Genomic DNA, 12653 nt, shown 5'->3' with positions numbered 1-12653 from the left:
TTAGCTATCCATACAAAATTATAGCTTTTTAAATTCTATATTTTGCAAAGTAAACGGATATTACATTGGTCAAGTAATGTGTTGTATTCATAACTTTATTTATTTATTTTATATGTTTACTTTAATGTTTTCTCAGTACTAGCATTACTACATAGCAATATTTTAAGTTTCTTAAGATGGCATAAACAACTTTTTGCCTTTGAAAGTGTTTTCAAAGTAAAAATTAAAATTATGAATGCAACACTCAAAACAACCAGTTTGAGGGTGGCTTATTCCGGTATTTTAGAGAGGTTTTGCATCTGAATGCCCATAAAAAGTACAGTATTGAAGAAATACAGTGTGCTACTATAAGACCTAATAGTTTCAGTCATGATTGCTGCATTGAATAGACCATTCTAAAACACGTGACTTGTCAGAAGTGTCCGCCATGTTTGCTGTCATCCTGTGCATCATTTTCAGATTTTTAAGATAGCGAAACGATTGAATTCAAGTTTTTTTCACAGACTATGACGTACGTAAAGCATTACATCTGAATATTGCATAAGGACCTGAATTGAATGACAGCACGTGCACCTGTGCCACGTGACATTTTACATTGTTTTAAACCTGGAAATTATTAGGAAAATTCCAGTAAATTTTGTACTTTATCAGTACCGGACGATGTTAATTTATTGACGTGAATTTTTCTATTTCTTCAAGCCCAGCTTAAGTTAAGCGTGGTCCAGACTGTGACAACTTTATACAACTGTATTCTACACAGTCTGAACCATACTAAACGGTGCAAAAGACAAAATTACACAAAACGAAACAATATATAATTTGTCACAAGCACTCGTGTGTGACGTCAATAATTGGTTGGTGGTGTACACGTACACGTACGAAGGCAGATTGTGAAATTAAAAGGAAATTGGGCCACGTGTGTGCTTTAGGCCACGTGACCTTTTGTATTGGTTTAAATCAATGTTTGCTTCGGAGATTTTTTTGTCATGTTGCCAATAAAATTTCTTGACACTTGGTGAAGTTTTTATAAGCTTGAAGAGTAGTTTTGAGAGTTGGGTTTGAGTGGTACCTACCAAATACTGTAAACAATAATTGGTGAGGACAGGTTCAACTGCAAAGGGTGCTTAGTAGAAAAACCTCTAATCTCCTTTGGTATAAATATGCCCTTTACTGTGCATTGTAACATCCCCTCCTGGAAAAGCAAACGAAAGGGCTGCGCAAAGGGGGCGTTGCGACGCCGCATCAGCTGGTTTTAGCCGCCCCAGTATGCTGGGGCGTCCCGACGATACGGACACCGACGCCCGAGACGCTGATGGACTGCCATGGCAGCCGCTGAGCGTCCGATGTGATGTATTCGTTGCAACATTGCGTCAATCTTTCGAGACGGGCGTGCAGGTGGTGCTGGTTCATTGTCTTTGTGTTGTTCGCGAGCGGACACGCGGTACCACCGGATCATGCGTCCGAAGACTCAAACGTCCGGCCCCATATCGGTCGGTACGACACGGAGGCCTACAAAAGGGCCTACGATATCAACTCGTTATCGAAGGGCAATTTGATCCCCACATCGTCGGTAAGACACGCGGTTATCCATGAAGAACCTACGGAGGTGCCGGATTACGTGGGGGAGCCGGACACGGAAGTGCCACCGAAAAAGAAGCCGGTGGAGAGGTACCCCGTGATGACGGTGTCATTCCATCGAGTCGAAACACCGTTTATAATCGCTTTGTGGATTTTTTGCGCCAGTTTAGCCAAAATTGGTAAGTCGACTACAAAGCAACCCTGAAGAAAATTGTTATCGACCTGTCTGCCCCTCCGGCAACCCTGTAGGGTTCGCAAATAAATGGGGTGAAACTCTTATAAGGGTAAAATGCCAGTCATTGCGAGTGATGACTTTATTGATCAGTCTGAAATTGGTATAACTGTTTGTAATGCCAATTTTTAGGCCAAAAAAAAACCTTTTTAAAAATTATTTTGCCGGCACGTAAAACAGCTGCCGTTACATAACTGTTACATCCAAAGGACACAGTTTCGTGCCGTTGAGTTTGAGGTCAGGGAAAATCGATTGTTTTTAAAGCAAAACTCTGCATTTTCATTGTGCATGCCTCGTTATAATAACTCAAACGTGTTTCTGATTTTTAATACTTTAAACAGTTTGGCTTGTAATTGGTCAAGAAAAACCAGGCAGGCTGAAAGCTGCTTTTTCTTGGCCAATCACAAACTATACTCACTATAAGATTTACTAAAATGCTGCACATGTTGAATTGACGGTTAAAAGTAAATTTGACTGTGTTTTTTCAGACAGTGCATTTCACCTTAAACAATTATTAAAATCGCTTCAAACCAAAAGGCAATTTATCACTTATTTTTGTAATAAATATCATAATCATAAAAAAAAACAATACGGAGGGGAGTATCAGAATGATAATTAAAGTTCTGAACAAATTGACACAAACAAATATGAATAGGTCTTGCTTACACATCAATCATCCAGTGAACAGTTGTGTAAACAAGCCTTTCCTAGTGGCTAAACAAGATAGAGCAAAAAGGAGATATTTGGTTAGTTTCCCAGTTTGCTCTTGATAAAAGCGCTCAAAGTTTTCGTCTAGACGACCTGGTCGAGAGGTTATTGCCTTTTATAATGTCTGAGAAGTAGTATGCTCCTCTACATACTGTAGAAATGTGATTAAAAAATTCAGGGGTTAATATAAGAGCCATTTTGACCTACCAAACCGCAGTCTTTATGTCCAAATTTAAAAAAATGTTTTATCAATTCATCGTCAATACGGTTCATTTTCCTTTAGTATCAATATTAATTATACTGACAAACCCCGTAAAGATACTAATTTGTTTCAAGCAAATTTCGCCTTTATGTTAGATCAATTCATGTGTTTTTACAGTGTGTAACGGTTTTAACTAACACTAACTGTGCTGAGTTTCAAAATGTTCGCTCTAAAATGAAAAAATAGTCCAGACTCCGTTTAACTTATTCATTAAAGCAACAAATGGACAAAATGGACAATCGTGACGTGTATATGTTCAAAAATGGTGCGGTCAATTTTGCCAAATTATCTAAAATATCAGTTGAACTAAAAGTGTTAGTGGCAACACTGTTAAAACTTGTTTTGTCACTTTTACGTTTGGCAACGTTGTTTTTAACAAATATCACATTTTTTATTAAGGTAAAATTATCGTTTATATTGACTAGCAAATTGAACCCTCAAAATTGGAATAAACCAAGTTCAAACCATGTCAAACGGCCTGTTACATCCTTACTTTTATCTGTTTTATGTAAATTTTTAATAACTTTTTTTTTAAGGTTTCCATATGGCACCTAAACTAAGCGCCATGTTTCCGGAATCCTGTCTGCTCATCTTCGTGGGGGTGGCGATCGGTGTGATCCTGGTGCACATGACGGACGCGTTACACATGTCTCCCCTTACCCCCGACACCTTCTTCTTCTATATGCTGCCGCCCATAATCCTGGACGCCGGATATTTTATGCCCAACAGGCTGTTTTTTGACAATCTAGGCACCATCCTGCTGTTTGCCGTCATTGGAACCATTTCCAATACTTTACTGATTGGTGAGTACCTATATAAGCATTTGTTTGGCATTTGCACTTGGAAATTCTGTCCAGGTGCTTCATTATGGGCGGCAGGACAGACAGGTGTTTACGACAGGGACACCCCACTGTTGGACATGTTCCTGTTTGGTTCTCTAATTTCCGCCGTAGACCCAGTGGCGGTCCTTGCGGTATTTGAAGAGATCCAAGTCAACGAAATCCTGTACATTGTGGTGTTTGGTGAGTCTTTACTCAACGACGCCGTCACTGTCGTCCTCTACCACCTTTTCGAGTCCTACACGGAAATGGGCTGGAGGAACGTGGAGGCCACCGATATGCTGTCCGGTTTCCTAAATTTTTTGGTGGTCGCCATTGGCGGCACCGTGATTGGTGTGATATGGGGCTTTGCCACCGCCTTAGTGACTCGTTACACGAACGAAGTGCGCGTGATTGAGCCCATTTTTATCTTTGTGATGGCCTACTTGGCTTACCTTAATGCTGAGATCTTTCACATGTCTGGAATATTATCGTAAGTATTGTTGCTAAATCTCCTCGTCACTCTAAAAAGATACTAACAAATTGAATAACAACCGATATTACAAAGTAGTTTCAAGAAAAAACTACTAACAAGATGGAGTGCTATGGAGGATGGATCATTAAAAAATTGAAAAAATTACATTTTTGCAAAAAGTGCAATTTTGACAATTTTTTATTTTGCTCCAGAAGGGAGCAAAGGACCTTAAATTAGGTAAAATAAGTACAAAAAAAGCAACATTTTTCATTTCTCTCTCTTTCTCTTTCGTCTTTTTTTACTACTTTTATATTTTTTTTAGAAAAATATCGTTAGATTTGAAATTAGCTTCAAACACAATCCTCATGAGTTTTTACTGATGTTAATGACTTACCAATGATAATAATCTACTGTAAGGTACTCTAAAAAACTGACTAATTCCTAGTTTAGTTCCAAGCTAATATAAATTAAATAACAAGAACGGAAATTTACAAGCTTTACAAACCGTTGTATTATTGCAAAACTCCTGGCCTTCGTCGCTCTGACATTTACCAAATTTACATAAAAATGAATCCTTTTTGTCTTAAAAGCGTTTTTTCGCATTATTCCCTTGAACTTAATGACGGAAAAAAGCAGAAGCAGTTTTGACCTACATTTCGCACTCTTTTTAGCCTCGAGCCGTTCTGAAACTGCACGACATTTTAGAAAGTTATTATACGATTTGTCGAGTGGAATTTTTATTTTTAGCCTTGGTGCAGTCAATATTAAACATAATAATTTTTAACTGCCATGCAATTATAAATAACTCAAGCCACGAATTTGTCAGGTAATCACAGTTTGTGATTGGTCAAAAAAAGCAACTGTTTTTTGACCAATCTCTCTCACCAAATTGTGAGATGTGAATTTACATAAATGAATATCGATTAGAACTAGCTAGATTATATAACTGGGTCACTGTCACACGCTTATTTACTCCGAATAAGTCCCCTGGGGGCATATCCAGACCTTATTCCGACATTGAACTTTCTACAGGATAACCTTTTGCGGAATAACCATGAAAAACTACGTGGAAGCGAATATTTCCCATAAATCGCACACCACCATCAAATACGCCATGAAGATGTTGAGTAGCTCGTCCGAAACGATCATTTTTATGTTCTTGGGGGTGGCCACCGTGCATAAAGGCCACGATTGGAACACCTGGTTCGTTGTGTTGACCATTTTGTTTTGTTCTATTTACAGGGTGTTAGGTAAGTTGATTTTTATTGTAGCAACGGGAGTAGAATAAAAATTATACCAAAAAAAAACGTTATTTAGTTGTTATAGTTCTCACGGCTATTGCCAACAAATTCCGCATTCATCAACTGAGCAAAGTGGAAAAGTTTGTAATGTCTTATGGGGGCTTAAGGGGGGCGGTGGCTTTCGCCTTGGTTTTGCTCATCGATCCTAAAATCGTCCCTTTACAGCCCATGTTCATGACCACCACCATTGCTGTTGTTTACTTTACCGTCTTTTTCCAGGTATTCCACTTATAAACTGATATTACTATCACTAATTTTTGCTTGATTGACAGGGTATAACCATTAAACCTTTAGTGAAAATCCTGAACGTAAAAACCTCGGAAAAACGGAAACCAACAATGAACGAAAGAATACATGAAAGAGTGAGTATATATAGTGCAAACCACGGTAATTGGCGGTTACGTCGTACGTACATTTTAGCTGATGGACCACGCTATGGCTGCTATAGAAGACATAGTGGGTCAACATGGAAACTACCATATCCGTGATAGGTTTGTCCATGTTGGCGATTTACTAAGTCACTGTATAACTTGAAATTACTGTAGATTTAAGCGCTTTGATAACAAATTCATCCGACCGTACCTGCTTCGGAACCATCAGGGGGCCGAACCGAAAATATTGGAGACCTACTCCAAACTGGCAATGAGGGACGCCATGGAGTATATGAGGAGGAACGCCTCCACTATTGGCAACATCTCCAATACGGAAAGCATGTCCGCCATATTTAAAAATTACACCTCCTCGACCGGTAACCTCAATGGAAGATGCGCCCCTAAACTGTCAACCTGGTAAACTAATCCCTTAACCTCTAATTTTAGTTAGATAATGATCTGCTTAAGTATGAAAATGACGTCATGTTGATTGCCATCACATGACAGTGTTGTCATTTCGACAATTAAGTTTTTAGGGAGGCATGATATAGCAAGTTGGAGTAAATTAAGCACACTATAAACTTGTACAGGGTGTTTAAAATTTTGTACCGTTTTAAGCTCAAGCCTAAGCCAGATGGACTCTAGTTCCTGGAATATTGACATGCAAGAGCTAGAGTACAATCCGTCCAAAAAAGACCTGACAGACGCAAAAATCCACCACTTACTCGCAGAAGAGCTGGTGAAACCGTACCGTAGGGTAAGCCAATCCGTAGAAAACACTTTTTTTTTGTATAGAAAAAATAGCCTCGAATGCATATTTGTTTCACTCGATTGGGTTTTCTAAGGTTTTTCGTCGAGGAAGCGTTCCGCTCGAGTCAAACAATTCGCTATGTAAACGATTAATATGGATTTTCTTGATCTTCCTAGATTTATAAGTGTCTTGGGGTTCAAAAGGGTAAATTTCAGCATCGACGACTAAGCTACAGTCGACATGCGGTCAACGATAGGGATTTATCCACCCAGGTTAATTATAAAACCCACGTAAACACTAGGAGATTGGTTGCGGACAAAAAGCATCATCATAGCCATAAAAGACACAGCAAAAAACTCAACAAGGTGAGTCTTTACCTCCCACAAAAAAACCACAAAACAATCATTTATTTTATTATGTAGAGTGGTAAGGAGAACCACGTTAGTTTTCCGGAATTTCAGCAAAACGGGACGGCCAAACAGTTTTCCCATGGTAAGATTTTCATTGAACCCTCTTTTTTCTGTTGTGGTATTGGTAGCACCTCTTCTCCTTTAGACTATATAAGCGAAGTGTTAAGAGAAGACGCGGATACTGATCCAAAATTAAACAAAGAAGACTGGGACAGTCCTATAACCTTCACAGCAAAATCGTCCCGTAAGTGTTTCAATGCATGTATAGTTTACGCTTCTTGTCTTCTTCAACACAAAAAAAAAAAACAATTATACAATACAAAATGTGGGTGATGTACAGCAGCTAGCACGGGAACTGACGAAAACAGTTTTGCCAGCCAAACTGCCCCACTTATGAGTTCGAAATCGAAAAAGCACACGATTTTGGAACGAAGTCTCCCTTGGAGAGCTGCCCGGAACGGTACTTTTGCTAGAGAATTTGCTATAGAAGTACCCAACCATTAGTCTAGTCAAAAAGAACAAATAACAAATCACCAGTTCTTTTTGATCCAGACTCAATGAACAGCTTGATAAACAGAATAGGGCCTTCCCATGATTTTTTTTAACTAAAAATATTTAAATTAGTGGATATATGACAACGCCGTGACCGACAAAACATGTGACCTAAAACACTGCAAGCGATTTAATGGTCACATGACGCATTCAATGTTGATGGCTTTTGGCGAGCATGTTCGAAATTTTATATCTAAATCAAGGGCTTTAAGTAGATAACTAGAAGATTACGGTAAGTCTACATGTGCCAGTATTTGCGTAAATCATAGCACTGTTCGTAGTTTGTGATTTGGTCGAGAAAAATCTCGAGCTGCTTTTTTAACCCAATGACTTTCAATGCAATTATACAGGTGTGGTAAATCCAAAACCGACCATAGGAAAACCGTGTAACTGACAGAGAAACGTAGATAATTGCATGCGTGGGACAAAGACATATTCAATACCCTCGACAAACTTACTTACGGCGTTTGGCAACAGCGCGCTAAAAATATGGCCTGCTTGATATTTTTTTCGTTTTCTGTCTTTCTCCTGCGCATGCAATTCCCTACGTTTCTCTGTCAGTTACACGGTTTTCCTATGGTCGGTTTTGGATTTACCACACCTGTATAGCACATGCTGACTTAACATTATACTATAATTTGCAGACATAAGTTAACGTTTGGTTAGTTTTGATTACATTTACAAAACAAAATGCCAATCCCAACGATTATCACCACAATATAACAGAAAATCGTTAATTTTAAAACAGAAACAACACTAAAAATTAAAAATTACAAACGTAAACAATTTGGCACTAAAAAACAATAAATTACGATACAATTAATTAATTTTTTTAATTAAGAAGCTTTGGAAATGACCAAAGCAAACAAACAAAGATTTACCTAACTTAATCTAATTTTGTTCTACGTCCTCTATCTAATTAGATTTTAGAGTTAAGTGGAAGGCCCTATTGCTCTATCAAAATGTCATTGCACCAAAAACAATTAAACAAACACTTATTATACACACTACTCAATTTTCCAGTTATTATTGTAGTACAGGCACAAATGTAGACTAATTTTGGTTTCTGTAGTCACTTTACCCAACTGTCGGTCCTTTTCGGTCCCCCCCAACTAATCTTGTGCATGGTATTTCTACCTTCAGTTTCAGATGACATCAGTAGTTACACAGATAATGGAAAACGCATGTCTAGGGGATCAATTGATGGTGAGTACTTTTCAAAAAACGGTTTTTTTTTTTTAATTTCCGTGATCTGCTACAATTTATTAATTTACTCCAGGTGGGGACTTGATGAGAGTGACCACACCCACAGCCACTGAAACCATGTTACCCTGGAAACGGGACGAAGAGGACGGTTGTGGTCCTTTGCAACAGGCTGAATTTCCTTCATGGGCTTCGAACAAAGAGTACCTGGCCTACAACTCTCCATCAGCGACTTTCTTAGGTTAGTGCCTCTTTTTCGAGTTAACGTGAACTAACGGACACAACTAGGTGGTTTGGAGAACCCGAATAAAAACACCGTTTTCGGCCTATTTCGTCGTGAAAGCCTAGGATCGGACCCTACCAACAGCAGCGAATCCACCCCTTTGAAGGAACGGAGAGGATCGGCCAGCAGGTCTTCGACTGTGGTGATGGAAGAGGGGGAAAGCGACCCTTTGGGGGCGATTCAAAAGGACCACGTGCTCACCAAACAGCTCTCGCTTGGTGCGGGTCCTCCTCAAATCCCTCCACCACCTCAAACACCAGGCCAACGACGCCAAGCTAGACGTGGGTCCATGCTCGAGCTAAGCGGGTGTGTTTCAGACTACACTAATCATATTTAGGGCCATGTAAGCGACCAGCATTCTGTATGTGTGTGGAATGGGTGTTGTAACGTACCAACGGCCAGAATACTTCAACTGCACGTCATTTTATCTTTGTGTTTCTTTATTTCCATAGGTGTGGAAATTTCAAACCTGTCCATTTTGCGTTTCAATGAATGTGATTGGTCAAAAAAGCAGCAATCTGAAAACCAATGACAGCCATTAAAACGCAATCGACAAATTTCCACAACTGTATATAAAAGTCATCTTGTATATGCACTTCCCTATCCTCTATTTGACAAGCTGTCAATCAAGGGCACAGTCATCAACTGTCCTATTCTAATGCAGGCTGTTGGATATTTCACATTTTTGTTATGTAAACTGGTAAGGTAGATGAAGTAAACCTACTCATTCATACTTATAATGAGTAAAAGAGAACAATTTACACAACTCAACATTTCGTTAAATTTTTTAACTAAATTGAGACTGACACGACTTGAATACACTTGTGGCGATGTAAACAAAGTCAACTGCAATTTCTGCAAGTTTGTGCCAATCAGTTTTATTCAACTTTACTAAACAGGCTGATTTAAATACGTTTACATTTTCAAATAACCCTGTTAGAAAGTTCATAATACTACGTTCCAAAACCCCTTAATGACGCTGATGGGGTAATTTAGTAACACAGTCATAGCTCTGACGTAATTTTACTATTGTTTGATTTCTGATTTATGTATGACCAATATCATCTATTGCTATATGTCTTAATCTATCGCAATCATTTTGTGTGTCTCTGTTTGGATGTGAACTTTCTTACCATTACGTCCCATCAAAATGCACTTGAATCTGCATTTTAATGATTTTAGCAAAAAGCATGCTAACTTTTAATGCTATTAATAAGTGATTTTTTCCTATATTGCAAATTAGTTTATAACGGTTTTGAGCTTCAATTGACTTTGAAACCTTGTAAATATAACTACTACAATGTTTTTAGTTAAAATTACCGTTAATTTTTATTGGAAGTGACCGGAAGAAACTATTATTTAGAAAAAAATGTTTTTTTTTTTTTACTTTTAGTGCGTCAATTGAACTAAGCTTTTAATTGGGGGAGCCGCTTAAAACCGGTTAATATGCGATAAGACACTTGAAAAATACAATAATTGAATATTAACTGGCAATAGTTCTAACCGCTCACATATCCAGATAAGGCAGACAATACTACCATTAACTTTTGCTTTAATCCTTTTTGGTATAACAGGCGGTGGAACAAAACTTGCACACGGTAGAATAAACCAAAAAATTTCGCAAGCATTTTGCACACCGTGGCAATAAAATTAATCTATTTACCTCTTTTCTGAATTGTTCAGTAGATTTCAAGGGTTTTTGTAATTCCTCGCTATACGTGATCACTGGCAACACTAGATAAAAATAGTTGTCTGTCATAGATTGACCAGAAACTCTATTCCTGAAGAGCAAAACACTCCTCATCAGACCTCATCACTGAAAAGACCCACGTGGCTTCTACAACAGCAGCACAGTCGTACCAGAAAAGCGAGTTGTTCCAAGCAAAGTAGTCTGGGTGCAGCCCTTATGGGCACAGTGTCCAGCCCTTCGTCCGACACGTCTTCTTCTGACGAAGACGACGATCTTTTGATGAAAAAAGTTGGTTTCTGATCGACAAGCACACCCCTCCCGAAGGGGCCTATAACCAAATCGCTCAGTCCCATTTTCAGTAACCTTCAAATGGCTTTGAGTAGAAAGTTCGGTCGGGATGTGGTGTGAATTTGCGGCCTAGTGGCAATTTAGAGATTACCAAAAAAATGTTGTAACGCGTAGGCAATTTTATAGTCAGATGTAGAAGTTTTCCCTTTTTAGCCACTTATAGCCACATCATGTAAATAGGAAAAAAACTCTCTGAGATCGTGCCTCAAAATAGTTAGTATAGTAAATTTGCAATTGTTCATCAATTCACCGTCAATAACAGCAAAATTGTACATAATCTGTTACTCAAAACTAGTTATAACCTGTCTCTAATGTTGTTAGATCAAAGTGCTGAGTTCAACGAAGTACTTATATAGACTTAGTTTTCACTTAATTCGGAAACAATAACTGGACTGATGATCGTGTGGGTTCTAATAATTGAAATAGTTAAAATCTGACGTTATGCGTTACAAGTGAAGGGGTTTGTTACGGGTTCGTCTGTGTAAATATAATCGTACCTTTTGTAGAAAGATATTTTTACATCCGGACAATACCAACAATTGTGCAAAGAATGACTATGAATTTGCAAATTATTGTTAATGATGAATTCTTAATAAATTACTCTTTAATCTAGCACTCGTTATTTTTGCCTTGACCAAATTTATAATGACGTAACCGTCATTTGCCATGGTTTAGACCATACATCAATTACCTGTAAAGAAAATCGAAGAAAATGCGAAAACTGTTTTAATGTAAGCTTCTAAAGCTATTTATAACTGCAATGTTTCAAAGAAGTGAGTTATTTTCAATAAATTAATTAAAATAGTCAGAAAAAGCAATTAAAAGCTGTAGGAGCATTGCGGCACTGTCACCATATTGACAGAAACCTACTATAATATGGCTTTCCTCTTTTAACGACAGTAGATAAAACAGGACAGGTCAACACATTTTGCTGTCATCTGCCATTTTGACAAAATCCTAGGAAAAGTAAGAAAATTTTTCTAATTTTAGGGCTTAAAAAATTTAATACCAGCAAAGTTCCAAAACTAGACACTTAACTGAAATGACTGAAAATCCATAATCATACAGACCAGTATTAAGAGGACAAACCAAAACACATAACAGAAAGATTTACTGCCTGGTAATTTAGTGAAATAATTCATTCAAGGAGCCCCCCGAAAAAAAAAACAATGGTTCGAATTTTGTGCACGAGGATTTCGCGCATGACGCCCGCAAAACCCCGACACGTTTCATAATAAATTGAAGTGGTGGCGTCCGATGGCAGTCAGTTGCGGGTACGCGGTTTAAACTCGTTTTTCGAGCATTTCAAGTGGCGGAATCGATTTAACATGTTACCAGGGTATTCGCCCGTGATGCAAGCCTTTTTGGGCACCCTGTTCACCTGGGGATTAACGGCCTGCGGCGCTTCTTTGGTGCTGATAATCAGGGGCTCTCAGGTTAGTACACTTCAGTGAAACATAACCTCAACTGTCAAAATCTAGCCGATGTAAACAAATGTTGTTTTGGTTGTTTTTTCCTCAATTTAGTCAATTTTGGTGTGTCATTAAGGGGGCCCAACAGAAATTATAGTTTAGCTGACAAAAACCTAATTTTGGTTTTTTATAAGATGCATTCTAGTCATCCCTGTAGTAGTGTTTACTGCAGCACCAATATCAATTATCAAGTCCTTTA

The 12653-nt window shown here is 38.3% G+C and overlaps 2 protein-coding genes across 10 annotated transcripts in view; both read left to right on the top strand.

The window, feature by feature from the left end:
* Positions 1-1192: 1192 nt before the first annotated feature.
* On the top strand, positions 1193-11594 carry Nhe2 (Na[+]/H[+] hydrogen exchanger 2). Of its 8 annotated transcripts, none has more exons than XM_081988570.1 (17): positions 1193-1757; positions 3317-3583; positions 3638-4091; positions 5106-5323; positions 5391-5593; positions 5647-5736; positions 5795-5865; positions 5920-6162; positions 6364-6502; positions 6673-6861; positions 6919-6988; positions 7052-7150; positions 7247-7366; positions 8602-8664; positions 8738-8902; positions 8950-9287; positions 10706-10846. In XM_081988570.1, exons 1-16 carry the CDS (start codon positions 1349-1351, stop codon positions 9279-9281), a joined length of 3132 nt encoding a protein of 1043 aa, XP_081844696.1. In that variant the 5' UTR covers positions 1193-1348; the 3' UTR covers positions 9282-9287; positions 10706-10846. The 8 variants fall into 8 exon arrangements, with proteins under 8 accessions (XP_081844696.1, XP_081844691.1, XP_081844693.1 ...); XM_081988565.1 differs by having other exon boundaries at positions 1210-1757; positions 7250-7366; positions 8950-9250; positions 10706-11594; XM_081988567.1 differs by having other exon boundaries at positions 1212-1757; positions 6712-6861; positions 7250-7366; positions 8950-9250; positions 10706-11594.
* A 443-nt stretch (positions 11595-12037) lies between these two features.
* Positions 12038-12653, top strand: part of Zip48C (Zinc/iron regulated transporter-related protein 48C) — a 35858-nt gene continuing 35242 nt past the window's right edge. Inside the window, exon 1 of one of the 2 annotated variants that reach the window (XM_081988608.1) lies at positions 12038-12418. In XM_081988608.1, coding sequence (XP_081844734.1) covers positions 12311-12418 — 108 coding nt within the window. In that variant the 5' untranslated portion in view covers positions 12038-12310. The remainder of the gene's footprint in view (positions 12419-12653) is intronic. The other variant, XM_081988609.1, reaches the window with a different exon arrangement.

Source organism: Ips typographus, linkage group LG10 (genome assembly GCF_016097725.1).
Source record: "Ips typographus isolate SLU linkage group LG10, UJ_Ityp_2.0, whole genome shotgun sequence".
Classification (NCBI taxonomy): domain Eukaryota; kingdom Metazoa; phylum Arthropoda; class Insecta; order Coleoptera; family Curculionidae; genus Ips; species Ips typographus.
This window is presented reverse-complemented; position numbering and strand designations above follow the sequence as displayed.

What these genes read in the sequence shown, in the direction of transcription:
- Nhe2 (XM_081988564.1), top strand. Translation starts at nt 1,349, where the DNA reads ATGTATTCGTTGCAACATTGCGTCAATCTTTCGAGACGGGCGTGCAGG. An exon ending in TGGTGAAACCGTACCGTAGG is followed by an intron (nt 6,503 to 6,672) that starts GTAAGCCAATCC and finishes TGATCTTCCTAG; the next exon opens with ATTTATAAGTGTCTTGGGGT. An exon ending in TTGGAGAGCTGCCCGGAACG is followed by an intron (nt 7,367 to 8,601) that starts GTACTTTTGCTA and finishes TTCTACCTTCAG; the next exon opens with TTTCAGATGACATCAGTAGT.